A 20,127-nucleotide genomic window follows, 5' to 3' on the forward strand; every position below is an offset into this window, starting at 1 on the left:
TAGGAGGGGGTTAGGGGTCATACAAGGGTGACACTTGGGTTTCAGGATGGATGATAGAGCAGATGGTGGTGTCACTTTGCAAGGCAGTTAGAGCCAGTTCAGCTGTGGACCTGCCGGGGTGCAGGTGACTGTCCACTCATGGGCAGTTGGCTCTGCAGGCTGGAGAGTTAATGACAGAGGTTTCCTCGCTTTGATAAATGCCAGGGTAGCCAGGGTGAGAAGGGGTGGGGATGGTGGTGGCAGGCACAGAAGTCTTCCTGAAGTTCAGGTGTGTGAACAGAGACAGGGGTGCTAGCATGCTTGACTGTGGGAGGGACATCCCCTCCAGGTCCCTCTCCTGCTCTTCCATCCAGCATTTGGTGACAATGGACCTGGATTTCCTGGGGCTGGGAGACCCCTCTGACTGACTGCTCTATGTCAGTTAGAAGGGCCTGGATCTTCCCTGAACAGAAGAGGAAACTGAGACCCAGGGAGAGCAAGGAGTTCCAGGATACATCGTAGGGTAGGTGAGAGGGTAGCAAGAAGAGAATCAGGGTGCTGACATCTTGACCAAGTGAATGACATCACACTGGGGGGGGGGTGGACTTGGGGTCTGAAGTCAGCCAGGTTGGAAAAGCAATGTTGTGTGGTGGTTAGGAAATGGTTTTCCAAGCTAGGAGGTATGCTTCTGGGGTCCATGTATGAGGTGCACAATCTTGGACAAGTTATACAACCTCTCTATTCCCTCAGTACCTTCATTTGGATAGCACTGTACACTTGAGAGAAGTTTCTGGATGAGTCAAGACTTTCAAGTTTGTAGTGCCTTATCTTTCAACCTGAGGAACTTCATTGTGCAGGTCCCAGAGTGCTTCAGAGCCAAGCCTCAGTGCCTTTCCATCCAGAAAGCCCCTGGTCACTGAGATCCCCAGATTGTCCTGGAAAGGGTATAACCCCCCAACAGCTATACCAGAGGATTATTTAAAATAAAATAAAAAGTCCTCCTCACCCCACCCACCACCTGTCCCTGTTTTCTCTTTAATCCTTCACCTTCTCCAAAACATCCAGTTTATCTGAACAGCTTCCCTAGTCCTTCCTCCCACTCTGCAGTAAGTCACCATCATCCTCGTGAACAGCAACATCCGGGATTGGTCGAGGGCTGGCATCAGAGCAGGCCTTGTTCAAGTGCTTATCATGCTTACCGTCCGTGAGGAAGGTATGGTATTCTTCTCATTCGTAGAGATGAGTAAACTGAGGCTCAGGGCGGTGAAGTCACTGCACATGCTGCACACTGTCCTGCTGGCTTTCTGGGTGGGTCTCTTGGTTACCTTTCTGGACATCAGAAGAGGAGAGAGGAGGAAGACCCTCTGTGCTTCCCTGGGGCCTAGCATAGTCCTTGCCACTCAAGGCAACCGGGTTTTCTCCTGGTTGGAGTTGCTGCCTGCCCAGGGCTGGAATGGACACTCAGTGACCAGCCTCAGCCTCTAGGCCTGCTTGTACTTGCCCAGGAGGGAAGCCTGTCTTGGGCCTGGGGTGGTGGTGGGGTGCTGTGGCTAGCACAGTCCCTCCTAGAATTCTCCCAGGAGATTGGAGGCTGGGGGAGGAAATCACAAAGGGGACGCTGTCTGTCAGAGAAACAGGAGGATGGAATGGACACAGGGAGTGGCCAACAGGAAGGGAAGTGATGCGTCCACATGCATCACTGGAAGCCCAGACTAGAGCCCAGAACCTGCCCACAGGCCCAGTCCCAACTCTCCAAAGCCCCTGTCTGCACCCCAAGGTCTGAAGAGGTTCTGCACCTCTGAGGGCCCCTGATTGAATTAAAGGAGACTGCTGGGAGGGTCACCATTCCAGCCTTGGCCAACCTGAGAGGACCTGTGTGACCACGCAATAGCAACTATGAGGGCTACTGAGACAACACTGGAAATGGAGTGTTTGGGGTCTCTTATCTTCTTCCATCCTTAAAGCAATCCTACATCAAAGGATGAATTTCAAAAAGTGAAAATGTAACTCTGACTAAAATATAGAAGGAGCATGTGTCAAAAATAAATTTGACTCATCAGGGAATGAGCAGGAGAGTAAAGCTGGTTTACAGAGAACTAGAGGAGCAGAAGTTTTATGATAGTGGAGAAAGTGGAACCCGGTAGCCAGGTTAGACCAGCAGCTGGTTAATGCCCCACAGGGCAATGAAACTGTCACCACATGAAACTGTCACCACGGAGTGACTTTCTATGGGGGGGGGGGATACCCCCAGGTCAGTGGTGTTGTGGGAGGGGGCAGGAGGGGATTTGCCCACCAAGGGACTTTTGCAAAGTCTGAGATCACACAGGGGGTAGGGCTGTGCACATCTAGCATCTAGTCAAAGCCAGGGACTCTGCCAAACATCCTGCAATGCACAGGACAACCCCCTCCCCCATCACAGAATTATATGTTGATTAGGGCTGAGGTTGAGAAACCCTGCCTTATTTAAATAATCCTTGGCCAGGCCCATTATAAATTGTTCCAGTACGACATCACAGAGGATCTGGTGCCCTCCTCTTGCCTTATTTCCAAGTTCTGGAAAAATTTTTTTAATGCCATCAATTGGGCGTTGCCTGCTGCCTGTGTGGGTGGGTGGGCTCAGGATTGCTGCCCAGTCAGCCCCTCCCAAGCTCCAGAGCAGCCACCGCCCCTAGGGCATCACTGAGCCCTCCAGGCCTCTGTGACATTCCTGGGCTTCAGGTTGCTGCTGAGCGTCCTCCGCAAGGCTGGAGCCTAAGCCCCGGCAGCCAGGGCGTTTGTCTTTTTATAGGGTTTGGAATGTGCCCACTAGCTCCTGTGGCCTGTGGCGGGCTCCACCTCGCCATCTGGAGAGACTGGAGCTTCAGGAGGACGTCAGCTCTGGTCTTGCACTTCAGAGACCTGCAGGGCACAGGGTGGTCAGAGCCTGGGCCACCATGCAGAGAATTGACCATGCTTAACAAGGGTTTGCCAGGGGCTCAGCTCCCACTTTGGGACACACTTAGCATCCCCCTAACCTTAATAAGGCTTAACGGTGATTATCACAATTACCCAAGACAGCACTGGCCCGACAGCTCTGCTTTCCCCCGCCTCCCCATTTGACCCTGAGTGCAGAACCCTCCTGTGGCTCTCAGCCCCCCACCTTATCTAGACCCTCTCTCCAAGCTGAGGGGGCTGGAGAAATGAAGGCCCCACTGGGGGAGGTCCAATGGCCAGAGAGGCCCACTCCAGGAGCGTCTCTTTGGCCTGGGTTCATTGGGTTAAATATAGTCACTTTCCTCATTCCTCAACAGGTCACTTTCCAAACCTGGAGGCTGAGGGGTGAGGGAGATGCCAGGTGCTGGACACTCAGTGAACAGTGTGGCCACAGGGGTCAGCCCGTCAGGCTGGCTGACTAGACAGGCCAGCAGGTGGGGTGGGGACTTCACAGCCAAGGGCACCTCACATCCTCTAAGTGGCACTTACCTCATCTGTAAAATAGGAAAAGAGGCTCAGCAAGGTCGAATCCCCTGCCCAGCACTGAGGTGTACGAGAAACGAACCCCTGTCTGTTTGAATCCTGTACCCGTTTCCCCCCGGATGCAGGGACCTTCAACAGCAGTCAGTGCTTGCAGTCACTCCTCCTGCCCGAGGTGGTGCCCAGGCCCTAGGTCTCTGGTAGTGCCAGAGTCCCCAGGTCACAGGTCCCCTGCACCCTCATTAGGTCAGGACTCCTGGGCAAGGCTGGAGCCTGCTTTCTTGGGAGCCCCAGGTCTCCTCCCATACCTGGTCACATCTGCAGGATACTACGCGCTCTATCCTTGAGACCTCCCACCCTGAGGTTAATCTTAAGCCACACGAGACCAAATGTCAGGGCCCTACCACTCCTGAGACAAGGAGGCCCACCCAGTAGCCTGCTGTCTGCTCCAGGAAGCCAGAAAGGGAAGAAAGACAGGAGGGAAAAGTCCTGATTGTCATAGAAGTGTCTTCTGATGGTTGTACCTGTCCAGCCTGCCCAAGTACCTGCTGGGAGGCCCTGGGAATGCAAGGATATGTGGGGACCACCATGCCAGCCCCTGCTTCACCCACAGTCAAAGCTCTACCCAGCACTTGAGCACCCCTCTCCCCTCAGCCAAATCCCCTTTGCTTCCTTGAAGCAAATGGCCTCAATGAGTGGACCACAGTGTGAGTCTAATGGCCCCACCCACCAGCCCCAAGCCCTAGCAGGAAGGTGTCTGTGCAGGTCACATGCCTGGACTCCAAAGAGGGGACTTTGAGGCCCAGGGTAGGGAGCAGGCACATGGTGGCAGAGTACCTGCCCAGGGGGCCCTTCTCCCACAGCCACCCTGATGCTGCCATCTGTTCTCTTAAACCAGTCCCATTAGGGTGCTTTCTGTGGGCTTTGTACATTCAGAGCCTCCATGGGCACATGGGTGGCCTGGGAGACAGGAGTCCAGACCAGGCCGTAGTGCTTGAGCAGAGACACAGGGGAAGGAGATGTGGTGACAGCTGCCTCCATGGTCCAGACAGGAGTCTGGGGCTGGGCGGGTCCCTTTGGAGGGGAGCCAGCTGGCTTCCACTATCTTCCCATAAAGCACAGTGCATGCCGGGGGCAGGCGACCCTTGGAGTTGAAAGCTGACAGAGGGAGGGTAAGGGATGTGTGGTCGGAGCCCTGCTTTTTTCAGTCTGGGACTTTATGGCTACCTGGCTTCAACATCCCAGGGAGCAGGTGCAAGGCCTGTGGGCCAGGGTCACACAGTGGCCTGCCTCCAGCCACATGTGCCCTGGAGAGATCCAGTTAAATGCTATTTGTGGAGGGGTGGGTCCCTTAAGCAGCATGTGGGTGATGAAGGCCCTTGAAGGGAGTGGAAATGGAGTTCTCAGTCCACAGACAGGCACCTCCTGGTCCTCCCCTGAGCTCAGGAGTTCAGCTCTGGTGCTGGCCTGAGGTCCAGCATCTCTTCTTGGGAAAGGAGATCCCAAGGCTGCACCTGCCTTTGAATTATGTAGCGGCAGAGATCACAACTTTCCAAGTTCATTCATTCATTTAACAAACATTCCTTGAGCACCTACTATGTGCAGGGCAATATGACACATTCTGGAGTCCGGTTTTCAGATGACAATCTATGGGGAAGAATGCGTTTGGGTTTAGAGTTTTTGTTGAAGTGGTAAGGATGGACCCCAGGGCCTTCTGCATGCTAGGTAAGCACCCAGCCCTGAGCTACACCCTAGTCCTGGTTTGTTATTTTTAACTTCCAGACTACCATGAACTGATACATGGCCCTACTGTGACTTGTGGAACCTGCCATGTGATGGACAAACCCAGATTTTTCTATAGTTCACCCATGTGCTTGGATGTTGCTCCAAATTGCTATGAAATTTTCCAAATGCTCACTCAGTGCCTATACCTCAATTCCCTCACCTTGGAGAGATGGCAACAGTCTGCGGACCAACCCTGGGCAACAGCCTGCACCCGGGCTCCAGGGCCCTAGGACACTGAATAGTTGACTCGGCCACAAATATGTATGTGGTGGGCCCTGTTCCAAATGCAGGTATGAGCAGTGAATGCAGCAAACTCCCTGAGCTTGAGCTTGTGAACCTGATATTAGGTCCAGAGAGACAGTAAACATAAATAAATTAAATAAATAAACAAACTGTAAGTCTTGACAACTGTTAAAAAGAAATATAAAGAAGGATAAGGTAATACGTGGAGGAGGGGGTGGCCTTGAGGGTCTGACTAATAAGCTTTCAAGTTAGAATCTGAAAGAAAGAAGACAGGAAGCCATGTGACTATCCAGGCAACAGCATTCCAGGCAGAGGGAAGAGCAAGGGAAAAACTCAAAGCCTCAAAACCCTTTGAGCTGGAGATCTTGCACCCTGGGAGAGGGGCATTGGAATCCTCAACAGGGGGCTTTCTCCAAAAAATCCTCCCCTCATCTGCCCCCAACAACCTTCTGATGGGAAACCCAGGCCCCATATCCAGGTACTATTGCTACTGAAGAAATATTCCATCTCACCTGTTCTTAGGGCAGTGAAACTAAGATGACACATTAAGTTGATTCCCAAGTATCTTTTTTTGTTTTTGAGGTTATTGCAAATGAGGTAGTTTTTCCTCATTTCCTTCTCAGAGGATTTGTCACTGATATCCAGAAATGCCTTTGATTTACGGGTGTTGATTTTATATCCTGCTACTTTGCTGAATTCATTTACTAGTTCTAGAAGTTTTCTGGCAGAGCTTTTTGAGTCTTCTAGGTATAGAATCATATCGTCAGCAAATAGTGCTAATTTAAGTTCTTCTTTTTCTATCTGTATCCCTTTAATTTCTTTTGTCTGTCTAATTGCTCTGGTCAGTGTTTCAAGAACTATGTTGAATAGAAATGATGAAAGAGGGCATCCCTGTCTTGTTCCAGTTTTTAGAGGGAATGCCTTTAATTTTTCTCCATTTAGAACGATGTTGGCCTGAGGCTTAGCGTAGATAGCCTTTACGATGTTGAGATACATTCCTGTTATTCCTAGTTTTTCTAGTGTTTTGAACATGAAGGGGTGCTGCATTTTGTCAAATGCTTTTTCTGCATCTATTGAGATGATCATATGATTCTTATCTTTGAGTCTATTGATGTGATGAATTACATTTATTGATTTCCGTATCTTGAACCAACCTTGCATCCCTGGGATCAATCCCACTTGATCATGGTGCACAATCTTTAAAAAATGTGGCATATATACACAATAGAATTTTACTCAGCAATAAAAGAGGATAAAATCATGGCATCTGAAGGTAAATGGATGGAGTTGGAGAAGATAATGCTAAGCGAAGTTAGCCAATCCAGAAAAAAAAAAATGCTGAATGTTTTCTCTGATAGAAGGAGGCTGATTTATAGTGGGGTAGGGAGGGAGAGCATGGGAGGAATAGACAAACTCTAGATAGGGCAGAGGGGTGGGAGGGGAAGGGAGGGGGCAGGGGCTTAGCAAGGATGGTGGAATGTGATAGACACCATTATCCAAAGTATATGAATGAATACATGAATTGGTGTGAATATGCTGTGTTTACAATGAGAGATATGAAAAATTGTGTTATATATGTGTAATAAGAATTGTAATGCATTCTGCTGTCACTTATTTTTTTTTAAAAATCAATTTAAAAAAAAAAAAAGATGACACATAAGGACACCATGATCTCCAGGAGGCTGCAGCTGGGCAGCAGACAAGGAAACACTGCACAGTGTCACAGGACCAATTCTTCCTGTGCAATGTCAGAGGGACCTTAAGAGATGAGAGGTCCACTTGGGGGGCAGGACTCAGGGACACTCCAGGCAGAGAACCCAAATGAACAGAGGCACTGATATTAGAGCAGCAGGGATACCTGAAAATCATTCTACCTGACAGGCAGGTGGCCAGCAAGCCAGCGGTAGGTCAAGAGAGGTCAAGGTCAGCAGGAGTCCATGTCACAGAAGGCCTTGTGTGCTCAGGAAGGCATGTGGGGTTTATCTGCCATGAAGACATTGCTGAGCAGTAGGAGAGAAAATGGCCAGACCAGGATAGAGAGGGGGCAGAAGGAGGAGGAGTCGTGGCAGGCAGCAGATGACTGAAGATGGGGGAAGGAGCAAGGGCTATGGCTGTGTCCATGGGGACAAGATGCACACAGCCGGCATTCAGGGTAGAAAGGCCTGGACCTGAAAAACCTGAAGGACCTGAGTCCAAAAATACCCCTGGTTGTGGTTTGGGCAAATGGGTACCATTGGCTAAGGCAGGAACGTGTGAGTTACAGCATGTTCAAAGGGAGAAGTTCAGTTTCAAACCCCATGAGTTCAAGGTCAGACAGAGTCAAACCTGATGAGTTCAAGGTCAGACAGAGCCAAGCCCTGGTATGCCACCCACAGCTGCAACCACATACAGCAGCTCTATGAACACAAACAGAATAGCATGGACAACAGGACAGTGCAGGTGGACAATGTCTTCCAGGGCCCAAGCCTCTAGTAAGACTTCCTGAGCCCATGCTTCGTCCAGGCCACAGCAGACCCTTCCTTACAGGGAGTCCTTTAATCCTGAAGACGATTCTTCAGGGTAGTTTTCATTATCTTGGTTCTGCAGATACGGAAACCGAAATTCATGGAGTCTTAGGAACTTGAGTAAAGAAATAGAGTTGGTGAGAACCTGTCTGCCATAGACCTACTCCCTCCCACTCCCCAATGGCTGACTCTTGGGGGGGGTGCAGATGGAAACTGGTACTTTGGGAAGGTTGATGACTTTGATCTCAGGAAACAGCCTGGCCTTGCCCAGGACATCCAGTGCCAAGCTTAACAAATATCTGTGGAATTACCATCCCTCGTTCCTTTGTGCAAGGCTCAATCCAGGCTGGGGAGGCCAAGGGGCCAAGGCAGTGTGACATTGATGACATTGTTCCTATGACACAAGAATGGACACATCCCTCTCCTGTGTCCCTCTGGGCAAGGGCCATGCCGTGTGTGCACACCAGTTTCCTCTGGCTGTGCACGGTCACCCAGACACTCACAATCAGGCTGCCAGGAGGATGGTGGAGAGGGTTGGGCCTTGGAGCTCATGGACTGTGGAACCCGAGTGACCCCATCTGAGGCTCACAGCTCCCGACAAACTTGCTCTGAGCCAAGCAGCAGCTGGACAGGCAGCAACAGGTGTAGGCAGCACTGCGGTGTCCATGGCTGGCATCCCAGCCTGTGGACACAGAAACTATTTTGGGTCCTGTTTTCCCTCCCCTCAACCTGACTTCTGTCTGTCCCCCTAGAGTTTTCAGCAATCTGAAAGTTTACATGCTGACTTGACTTTCCTCTTCTCCCTCACACCCACCCCTCGATGGTGTGCGTCACTGTCAGAAGCCTGTCCTGAGACAGGGAGAGACTGGTCACCCACTCCAAGGAGACCCCACCCACTCTCAACAGGGAGGATTCCAGACCCCCCTTTGCAGTTCCTGGGCATGAAGTGGGTTGCCCAGCACCTCTGCCTGATGCCAAGCCATCTCCAGCAACAGACCCTTCAGCAGAATGGCACCGCTTTGCCTTCTAGTCCCCATTCTATCATTTTTGGAAGATGGAGAAAGTTGTGAGATTACACATTAAGGGAAGGAGTTAGCGGTAGGTCAAGGAGACAGGTCTGTTCATATATGCCTCTGTTTACCCTTCTTCCTGGAAGGAGAAATTATGGTTTCTGGAAAATTCTCTCAATAACCTGTTTGGAGATTTCTGCAGTCACAACTACATTAATGAGTCATTTTAGAGATCTTTTCCCTTGCCTCCCACGTCTATCCAACTGGAAATAGAAATAGATGATCTTTCAAGTTATGAATGGAGTGGCCAGTTCCCCAGTCTGGCTCTGCCAGGGTCAAGGAACCATGAGTCCATAATATGAATTAGGCCTTCATGGTGAACTGACTGGGGGAGACCCTGCTCCCCAGAGTGCTTTCAAGAGTTGAATGGGGGGTTGGCCTCTGGAACATGGAGCCCTGTACTGCTCAGCTCCATGGGGCACCTGTCACTGTCACCTCCTGGAGCTGTGCAGTTCTGCACCTGGACCAGGCAGCAGGCCAGGTTGACACTGCTTAGAGACAGGGCTTCTTTGGGGAGACGTGGGGACCAAAGCTCTTAGAAGCCACCAAACCAGGGTTCAGATGGTTGCAAGGAAAGCAGTTTCAGCCTGGAGCCCTGACAGAAGGGACCTGCTTTCTCAGTTAGAAATAGCTCTTGCCCGAGCCCAGAGGAGGGGAAGGGTGACCTAGCCAAGCCTAGGGTGACCCAGAGGATCAGGCTACAGGACAGAGCCCAGAAGAGTCAGCATGGCCTCCTGTGGGGTGCATCTGAGCTGAAACCTGAGCCTCTTACCTGCAGGGTCTCCCCCATACACAGAGTACCCCACATTTGGATCATCTTGCCTAATCATGGCTGCCTGCAGACAGCTCAGGTTAGGTGGGCCTGGTGAGCAGGGAAGTCACAGGAAAATGAGCTAAAGGGCGAGACCCTGAACAAAAAGGGGGAGCAACTCTGGAGTTCTGAGAAATCCACCTCCTCCTCCTACCATCCGCCCACTGGATGTGAGAGAGGGCTGCCCAAATGAAACCACCTGGGGACTCTCGTCTTGGGGGCTGGCCCAGATTATTCCAGTTCTAGGCCCTGGAAGTAGAGTCACGGGGAAAAATGGACTAGAATCTTCCCACTTCATGGAGAGAAAGAATGAACAGAGAAGAAGGTGCATATGGTATTTTAGCTAGGGACCAGTGCCGAGGAGACTCAATGAGGGAGAAAGAGGAATATGGAACATTGGAGGTGGCTCAACTTGCAGCTGGTGGCCAGGGAGGGCCTCGGCGAGGGGACAAGTTTTGAGTAAAGACTGCCAGAAGCGAGAGGGATGGCCACGTGGGGCTGTGTGGTGTGAGGGGCTGGGGTGGGGTCCCTGCAGAGGGAGCCAGTGTTCTGAGGCAGGGCGCTGAGGACCCGTGGGGCCAGAGGGGCTGGAGGGACAGGCGAGGCATGACCGCCTCTACTCCCACAGGAGAAACTGGAGTATTTCTTCCTCATCGTCTTCTCCATTGAAGCTGCCATGAAGATCATTGCCTACGGCTTCCTGTTCCACCAGGATGCCTACCTGCGGAGCGGCTGGAACGTGCTGGACTTCATCATTGTCTTCCTGGGGTGAGGCCTGGCTCAAGGGGGACTGAAGTCACTCCTTGGCTGAGGACTCTGTGCCCACCGCTGACACCACTGGCCCCCAGGGATAGGGTGGAAGCCCAGTATCATGCCAACTGCTGCCATGGGGTGGCTTCTGCTAAAGACCAGAGCCCAGGGGTAGGTAGGTGTGGTGGAGAGAAAGGACTGCCCCCCACCACCTGCCACCTGCCAGCAGGTCACCAACTGCTCCCCAGCTAGGCACAGTTAACTCTTCATCTCTTTCACACCACTCGACAGTAGAAACCATCTGTGAGGGCCCGGGGCAGGCAGTCGCTGGGGGTTCATGTTTGTCTGCCTTTGTCACCTGTCCATTGATTCCACATACCTGCATTATCTGCCTGTCATTCAGGTTCACAAAAAAGGGACATTTAGTAACCTGTAGTAGCTTGCTTGGGCAGCCATGACAAGTGCCTCAGGCTGAGGCTTGATGGAGATTTCTTTTCTCACAGTTCTGAGGCTGGAAGCCCAAGGTCAAGGTATCAGCAGGTGTGATTTCCCCTGGGGCCTCTCTTCAGGGCTTGCAGATGGCCGCCTTCTCCCTGCATCCTCACACAATCTTTCTGGGCACATGCACCCCTGGTGTGTCTTTGAGTGTCCAGATTTCCTCTTGTAAGGACACCAGTTGATTGGATTAGAGCCCACCTGGTGACCTCGTTTTGACTTAATCACCTTTTTTAAGGCCCTGTCTCCAAAGTCAGTCATATTATGAGGTACTGGAGGTTAGAGCTTCAACGCAGGAATTATACTCAGCTCATAACATTACCTTTATTAACCACTACCTAATTATAAGAGCAGCAGTTATTGAGCACTTTTTGTGCTTCGTATATAGCTTCTTATTTAATTCTCCCACCCACCTCCCCCGCATTTTGTAGATAAGGAAACTAAGGCACAGAGAAGTTAAGCAACTTGCACAAGATCACATAGCTAGCTGGTGACATTGCCAGGATTCAACCAAGGAAATCTTGGCTCCATAGACTTCACCCTTAACCACTAGGCTGCCCTTCGATTGCATAAATACCGTGTGGCTTATCTGCTAACGACCCAGTGCTGCTTTCGGCACAAGGAGGAAAACAGAATTCTGTGAATCAGCCTTGGCCCTCATGAGCTGTCCTGTCTGGGAGCTGAGACAAGGGCCTGCAGAATGACGTGTCCAAACAGGATGCCACAGGCGCGTCACGGCTTCACATGCGGTGTGTCCAGGGGTGCCTGTGTCAGGGGCAGGGTTTATAGGAAAGGAGGCTTGAAGGAGAGGAAATTGAAGTAAACTCAGAGAGAAGGAAGTGAGCAGGAAAGAAACAGCCCGGGGAAGAGCTTGCACCGGGGTTTCCTGCTCTAGGTCACCATGGGGTTGGGCCGATCAGCACAGCACCCTCTGACCTCCATGGTGTACTCAGTGGACACTGCGATTGTGGCTCAGGGCAGGGACCGTGGCACACACCCCTCAAGAGCAGACACAGACATCACGAATAGATCACTGAGTCTGAACTTGGCCCCAGAATCTTTTTTAATGAATTCTCCAGGCAGCTCTTAACAAATCCCCAGTTAGCAGTAGATGATCGCATTTGCCATCTCCCCCCAGATACTCTGAACACGGATGAGACACAGACCATGGGGACGGTGGCCTACCTGACCCCTGGCCCCACCCCCACCCCCTGTCCTCTGCGTTCCAGGGTCTTCACGGTGATCCTGGAGCAGGTCAACATCATCCAGAGCAACACGGCCCCCATGAGCAGCAAAGGCGCCGGCCTGGACGTCAAGGCCCTGCGAGCCTTCCGCGTGCTCAGACCCCTCCGGCTGGTGTCGGGGGTGCCCAGTGGGTGGCGGTGCCTCAGCAGACCCCCTCCTCCTCTCCCAACCTGCTCCCCTGTCCCCTTCTACCTTGGCGTCCCAGAGGCTTCCCAGGGATCATAGAGAGGGAGGGTCCTGGGACCCAGCAGGGAGGTGACTCCCCTTCCCCGCTGCCCGCCCTGGCAGGCCTGCAGGTGGTGCTCAACTCCATCTTCAAGGCCATGCTCCCCCTGTTCCACATCGCCCTGCTCGTCCTCTTCATGGTCATCATCTACGCCATCATCGGCCTGGAGCTCTTCAAGGGCAAGATGCACAAGACCTGCTACTTCATCGGGACGGGTGAGCCCTCGGGGACCGGGGAGTGGGACACCAATGCTAGTGAAGAGCTCCAGGGTAGGCCATTGCCTCCCACACCTGTTGGCCTGGGAAATGGGTTTCCCCTGGACAGGAGGAGTTGGAAGAAGGACATCTCTGCCACCGTCAGTGAAAGGCAGTGACCTGCCCCACGCCTGGCGTCTTCCAGGCTTTGTGGGCCAGTCATGGACTGAGGTGCAGGCTTGGGATGAGCCTGGATTTCTCTTCCACTTTCCCTGCAGCTGAAGTTTTTGCTTTCCCTTGAGATTCCTCAGATCCAGGGCCCAGAATGTGGACTCCGAAGGAGACCTCGAGAAAACACTCAGGAGTCAAAGGGGTCATTTGTCCAGTTGCCAAACATAACCTACACTGAGGCCTAGTCACCCTTGAACAAAGTTTTTGAAACCAACATTCCTCCAGCTTCTTAAAACTCTTACAAAGTAAGGAGGACCCAGAGAGCTTTCAGTTATGTGAGTTTGATCTATCGATATTCATGGAATCAGAAATGAAGACTGAGACAAATGATACTAACTTGTTAATTCATTTTTAAAGGAAAGGAATAACCCTGTGATATGAGGTAATATATGGATAATGTAGTTTTATGAAAAATAATTATATTCTTGTTAACCAAAAATATTTAGTGAGAAGAGTGGCACCGTTTTGCATATTTTTTGCAACACTCTTTAATGCCTGACTGGACAAGAGTCTTCAGTGGACAACCCCACTCTGCATTTGTTGAATGAGAGACAAAGGGGAGAGTGACATCTCAGCATTATTACAAAAATAGTTCATAGTTTTCGTGAATTTGGAGGGCCTTATTTGTTTGATATTTGTTTGGAACCCAGGAAGCCTGTACCATTGAGCTATATCCCCAGGCTTTTGTTTGTTTGTTTGTTTTAACTTTTCCTTTCAAAACATTTGGGGGAAGGCGATGCCCTGAGAGGGTCTCTGGTCTCTCGTGCTGTGACTGGCTGCTCCACACTGGCAGTAGCTTGCTGGGACTTAGCCTCAGCCTTGGCTGGTCGTGGCCTGGACATTGCTTACAAGGGAGACTATGGGGGAATTGAACTTGACAACAGAGAGGTGCCCTCTATCAGGACAAGCCCTGCCCCCAAACTTGGGCTTCTGACTCATCAGAATAGCACACCAGGACCTGCTGCATCTCAGGGGCTGGTCCCCACCTCCTCACATCCCTTTGCAACAAGGGGACAATTGATGCTGGCATCGAACTCTAAGAAAGCTCTCAGTGGGCTCCTCTCTGGTCCTCTCCCATGCCAGCCTCTTCTCATGGCCATGACAGTCGGCATCCTAATCAGCCCTCTCAGACAGTCAGACAGGAAGGGACCGTCTATCACAATCTTCAATCCAAATCTGGAGGTCTTAAAAGCCCCTGCCTGATTGGGGTTACTGATTTTGTGGGGTCAGGGGCCCTGCTCTGACCATCTAGGTCCTCGCTGTCCCGTTGCAGGACACTGAGCCCACTTGGTCAACATGGGTAAGGTAGGGCTTTCTGCTTCCAGAGAGCTAAGTCAATCTCTGAACACAGGGAGACTGTAAAACACCCTAATGTGATCCAGAATGTTCTCAAATTTGCAGGATTTTAGAGACAATAAAAGCGCCATCCAGGGAGGGAAGATAGTCCAGGCTGTGGCCTGTTGTCTGCTCCCTGGAGAGCAGACCCCTGCCCCGCAGGTCAGATGTCTCAGCCCAGTGCTGTTGGAACATGCCCAACTTAGCCCCCAGATGGGCCTCTGAAGTCAGAACACGCAAGTCCCTGTCCCCAGCCCCATGCCCCACTCCAGCCGGGCTGCTCCCCATCTTTGTGGGCAGTGGATACAAAGACCACTCCTGCTAGTCCTGCTTCATGGGTTGCACTTCTTTGGATGATTAATCCTAGAAGCAGACTCTCCAGAGAGGCCCTGGGGTCTAAGCACAGTCACTTCTGTCCATAGCCATCCACGGCCAGTCCTCGGCCTGGGCCACCCCTTCCTCTCCAGCATCTGCTCCGTGGGGGGCCATCCTCTGTATCTTCACCCCAGTGTGGTTTAGACCTTTTGCTCTATTCCCTGAGCATCCTATATCCTGTTACTGTCCCCCTACTAGCATTGCCTGGCACTGACTCTGCCTTCTGCCTCCAGATATCGTGGCCACCGTGGAGAACGAGAAGCCATCACCCTGCGCCAGGACAGGCTCGGGACGCCCATGCACCATCAATGGCAGTGAGTGCAGGGGCGGCTGGCCAGGGCCCAACCACGGCATCACCCACTTCGACAACTTTGGCTTCTCCATGCTCACGGTGTACCAGTGCATCACCATGGAGGGATGGACGGATGTCCTTTACTGGGTGGGTCTGAGCCTGTGCCTACTGCTGCTTTTGCCCATTTAACAGATAAGCAAACTGAGGCTTGGAAAGGGTACATATCTTGCCCATGGTTAGGAACCTGATGAGCCATAGAACCCAAGAACTGAACTCTAATCCTTCTGGCTCCACTCCAGCACTCTTAATCACAATGTGGCCTGGAGCAGGAACAATAGTAAAACTGTCAAATGCTTGACAAATATAAAGGATTAGTGTGAATGCTTCTTGTGAGCTCAGACTAGGAAGCAAATGATTGAACTCGTCAAAGGAGTGTCACCCATGTGATTTCACCTCTGCTGCCAGCCTGTGAGGACAGAGCACATACCGCTATCCTCATCAAATTGATGGGGTAGTTAATGCTCAGAGATGTTGCATGATTTGTCTGGGGTCACAGAGGTTGTTCACTTTGAAAAATCTTGGTCATAAAGAAACCAACATCAGGGCACAGTGGTGCATGCCTGTGATCCTAGCAACCAGGAGGCTGAGGCAGGAGGACTGCGAGTTCAAAGCCAGCCTCAGCTACTTAGCAAGGCCCTAAGCAATTTAATGAAACCCTGTCTCCAAGTAAAAAACAAAAAGGGCTGGGGATGTGGCTCAGTAATTAATCACTCCTGGTTCAATTCCTGGTACAAAACAAACAAACAACACCATTGGACATGGCATCCACAGAGCCTAGTCCAGAGGCACATGGGAGATACCTTGGTGAGGGAAAATGGGTAGATGGCCTAGGATAGCCAGACAAGCAAGGCCCCCTGCAGTCTGCAAGGAGAAAAGGTCTCCTTGTTGGGCCCAAATGGTGTCTCTCCTTGTGCCCAGGAGTGGCTAGATTCTGAGTGGACAGACCTGGGGAGAGCACTTAAGTCCTCAGGGGTCAGAGGATGGGACTCACACCTTTGTCTGGACCAGGTCAACGATGCCATCGGGAACGAGTGGCCCTGGATCTATTTTGTCACCCTCATTCTGCTGGGATCCTTCTTCATCCTCAACCTGGTGCTGGGCGTCCTGAGTGGGTAAGGAGCCCAGAGGCAGCTGGGGTGAGGGGTGGGGAGGAAGGAGCAGAGCAGGGCAGGGAGGTATGGCTAGCTCCTGGGCTCATCCCTGGGTCCCCGTCAGTCCCACTGGGCCAAGAGCACTCTTCCTGGTTAGCAAGGAAAAGATAAGAGATGGCAGCAGGACCCTTCAGGTTTTCATTTTCCTCCCCTTTTCTCCTCAAGCTTCTCCCATTCTTGCTTTCTTCTGTCCTTCTGCACTCACACTTCTGAACAAAGCCCCTTAGACCCCAGCCTCCTGCCCCAGGGTGTGCCTAGGAGGCAGTATGGCCCCTCGTTAACACAGACCGTTCATTTAAAGTCTCACACTACTGCTTTGTCTAATTACCTAACCTCTATGTGCCTCAGTTTCTGCATCTGTCAAATAGGAATAATGTTAGCATCTATTTCATAGGATTTATGAGGATTAAATGAGCTAATACTTAGAGTCCAACACATATCGCGCACTAAGTACTAACGGTCATTATTAATGAGGGCTGTTCCCTCTGAGATAACCCTGCTGGGGTCCCTCCCCAGCCACAGTGAAGAGATTAGCAGTAGCCAATCACCCCACCCTAGAAGCTTCCCCCACCCCAGGCAGTCTGTAAATAGAATTCAAAGGGTCTGTGAAGTTGGTTAGGAGAAACTTATTTTTATTTTTTTATTATTCCAATTAATATTGAGTTTCTTTTAATGATGAACATAGGTGACAGATCACAGTGTTATCAGCAGTGGCCGTCACTTGTCCTAACAGAAATCCCAAGTCACATTACAGTTGCTGTAAACAGTGATACTCATTACTACCTTGAAATTGTGATAGTTATTTAACTGACCACTAGATCTTCATAGTAATGAATTAATGAAGAACTACATGTATTCCTCTATCAGAATGTTGCGTACAAAAACTGTATTTTAATATAATTGGTCCCTTTGTAAACTGTGGTTTTAGTCCATGCATCTGGCACAAAATAATAGTTCTAAGAAGGGATCAGCATGCTTTGCTGCACCACGAAAGGTTGGAGACAGAGCCCCGGCCCGGACACCACCCTGACAGGGTGTGATGACTGTCTTAAGAGCAGACTCCTCCTGGCCTCCGGGGCCCATCTCAGCAGAAGATCACTGCTGCTGTCTCTTTGGTCCACTCAGGGCTCTGCCCTCTGCTGCCCAGGGCTGCCCTCTGCTGGTCTGCAGATCCCTCCCTCAGGTCCTTTGCTTCCAGAACTGGTGCCTGCCTTTTGGCCTGGGGAATTTCCTCAAGGCCTTGGGTCTGTAAGTGGAAATAATTTCTAGGATACCTGAAAGGGTCAGGCAGTGTCCTCTTCATGCCAGCCACTCTGAGGATCCATGGCTGATCCATCAGGGCAATACACTATCATGTCATTAACCCCCACCTTCAAAGGTAACCCCAAAATAAGGTGGGGGAAAATGAAACGGAGTGGGAAAATAGATACGGGAGGCTGAGTGGTCCTCCAAGGTGTTCCTGGAGGTAGGAAGGGGAACGGAGAGAGGTGCTACCCTGAGCCACCTGGAGGGCCACCTCAGACCCCAGGCAACACCACAGCCAGAAGGGGGCACATCCAGGCACAGAGGGAGCCCTCTGTCTTCAGGAAGCTCAGGCTTCCCCTCTTTTCCCTTTCCTCCCCTCCTGCCTGCCCCGTCCCATTTCAGGGAATTCACCAAGGAGCGAGAGAAGGCCAAGTCCAGGGGCACCTTTCAAAAGCTCCGGGAGAAGCAGCAGCTGGAGGAGGACCTCCGGGGCTACATGAGCTGGATCACACAGGGCGAGGTCATGGACGTGGAGGACTTGAGAGAAGGTTTGGGCCCCAGGGCCGCAGTCAGCCTCCCGATCCTGCTACTGAGCCACACACCCCACCATCCGCTCCCACAGAGAGCGTGACGCCATTATATATGCCCGAAAGCCTGGCAGGCCCCCTGGGCAGGGACAGCATTGGCCCTTGAGGGTGATGACTTGCCGAAGCCCCTGCACCCCAGGTGGTAGAATCCAGGGGTGCCCTGGGCTCTTCCCAAAGTGCTGTGTGGCCCACTCACAATGGCAGATGAGGGCTCTTGGGAATCTGAAATCTCAGGAAATCACAGGAGGACCCAGGCTCACAATTGCACCGTCCTTCCCAGAGGTACCTAACTCCGCTGCGTCCTTCCTGTGGCTGACTTTCTGTATCTGTCCTCTCCCTAGGGCGGCTGTCTTTGGATGGAGGTGGCTCTGACACCGAGAGCCTGTATGAGATAGAGGGCTTGAACAAGATCATCCAGTTCATGTGAGTACCTGACCATCTCCCAGCTTCTGGCCCTCTCCCTGAGACATGGGGTCAGATTCCAATGAGTTACCTTCCCCTCCAGTCACCATCCCAGCCCTTAGAAAGGCAGATTTGCAAGAAAACAGGGCCAGTTCTTGCTCTGAGGACTCGGCAGTGTCCTGCTGCTCAGGGAACACACAGAGAAGGCCCTGAGCAGGTGACCTATTTATATACTTCAAGGAAGAAGCAGGGAACCCTTAGGGGCAGCCAGCACATCTGGCTGCTGCTCTCTTAGGAGGTGGGCTTGGGTGAGGCTGGAAACCTCCACAAGGGAAAGGGGGACCCACAACATGGGCTTCCTAAGAATTGGCCCTGACCAAGCGTCTGGAGACAAGGCGACGCTCCAAGCTCTTGCCTTTGTCTTAAGGAGGGTTTGTTTGATTGGTAGGCTGTCTTTTACAAATGCACACATAGTCTTGATTTTTGAAAGATCAAACAATAGGGAAATACACTAAAGAAATGATGAAAGTCCCTACTGCCCTTCAATGAGGTAACCATGGCAACAGTTAGCCAAGTAGCCCTGTAAGATCTTTTCTGTGCTTTCATCTCTATTACACACACACACACACACACACACACACACACACACACACACCACACCACACCACACACACCACACACACGATTTTCTGCTTTTTTTGTTTGCTACATAATGGGGTTATTTATAAGTGCTGTGTAGCCCACTCACAATGGCAGATGAGGGCTACTGTCACTATAAAAACTAGAATAATGCCCAGCATATAGAAGGGTTCACAAACATTTGTTAAATAAATGAATACAATATGCATATCATCTCATGACATAATTTTTACTTAAAATTTTCTATTTGGGACCATTTTTTACACCTATGTATACATATAATCATAGATCTATGAACACACACATACATACCTTTTTAAAAATATATCTTTGAATATAAACTATTCCTCAGTACCGTTGTACCAAAATGTATCTAATTAGTCTTTCCTGTGTTGTGCAAAAGAATGACCATTTCTTCTGGGCAGAAGTCTAGAAATGGGATTTCTGGGTCAAAAGAAATATAGATTTTAAACTTTGATAAATGGGGCCCTATTGCTCACCAAAAAGGCCATACAAATGGTGCAAGTGACTTTTCCTGACCATCCCAGACATTTTTAAGTTATTGGGACCATTCAGTGTTGCTTTAATTGAAATTAAAATGCATGCAACTCCTGTGTGAGGCTCAGGGCTGAGTATTTTCCTCGCATCAGCTCATTTAATTGCCTCAGGGGTTGGCATCCTTATTATTCTCATTTGCAAGATGAAGAACTTTGCAGTAAGAGGCCAGATTTTTCAATCAGCAGGGCTCTGAAACTCATGCCCTGAGCTCTCTTGTGTGGCAGGAGGGGAGAGGGGTGTTCTGACCAGGTGTGGCTGGAGTGTCACTGGAGAAAGATGGACTCCAGCAAAGTAGCTCTTGGCCCCCATCCTCCTGTCCCCTCCCTCAGCCGGCACTGGCGGCAGTGGAATCGTGTCTTTCGCTGGAAGTGTCACGAGCTAGTGAAATCCAAGGTCTTCTATTGGCTGGTGATCCTGATAGTGGCCCTCAACACCCTGTCTATTGCCTCAGAGCACCACAACCAGCCACTCTGGCTGACCCATTTGCAAGGTGAGTT

At 51.1% G+C, this 20,127-nt stretch overlaps 1 protein-coding gene across 1 annotated transcript in view; it reads left to right on the forward strand.

Moving 5' to 3' along the window:
• The window catches only part of Cacna1s (calcium voltage-gated channel subunit alpha1 S), a 62,484-nt gene that overhangs the window by 5,617 nt on the left and 36,740 nt on the right, over window positions 1-20,127 (forward strand). Inside the window, exons 3-10 of the mRNA XM_026397116.2 lie at window positions 10,474-10,613; window positions 12,320-12,462; window positions 12,624-12,776; window positions 14,930-15,135; window positions 16,057-16,160; window positions 17,847-17,992; window positions 18,373-18,454; window positions 19,960-20,120. Of these exons, the coding sequence (XP_026252901.2) occupies window positions 10,474-10,613; window positions 12,320-12,462; window positions 12,624-12,776; window positions 14,930-15,135; window positions 16,057-16,160; window positions 17,847-17,992; window positions 18,373-18,454; window positions 19,960-20,120 (1,135 nt within the window). The remainder of the gene's footprint in view (window positions 1-10,473; window positions 10,614-12,319; window positions 12,463-12,623; window positions 12,777-14,929; window positions 15,136-16,056; window positions 16,161-17,846; window positions 17,993-18,372; window positions 18,455-19,959; window positions 20,121-20,127) is intronic.

The sequence above is a fragment of the Urocitellus parryii genome, chromosome 9 (genome assembly GCF_045843805.1).
Source record: "Urocitellus parryii isolate mUroPar1 chromosome 9, mUroPar1.hap1, whole genome shotgun sequence".
NCBI lineage: Eukaryota > Metazoa > Chordata > Mammalia > Rodentia > Sciuridae > Urocitellus > Urocitellus parryii.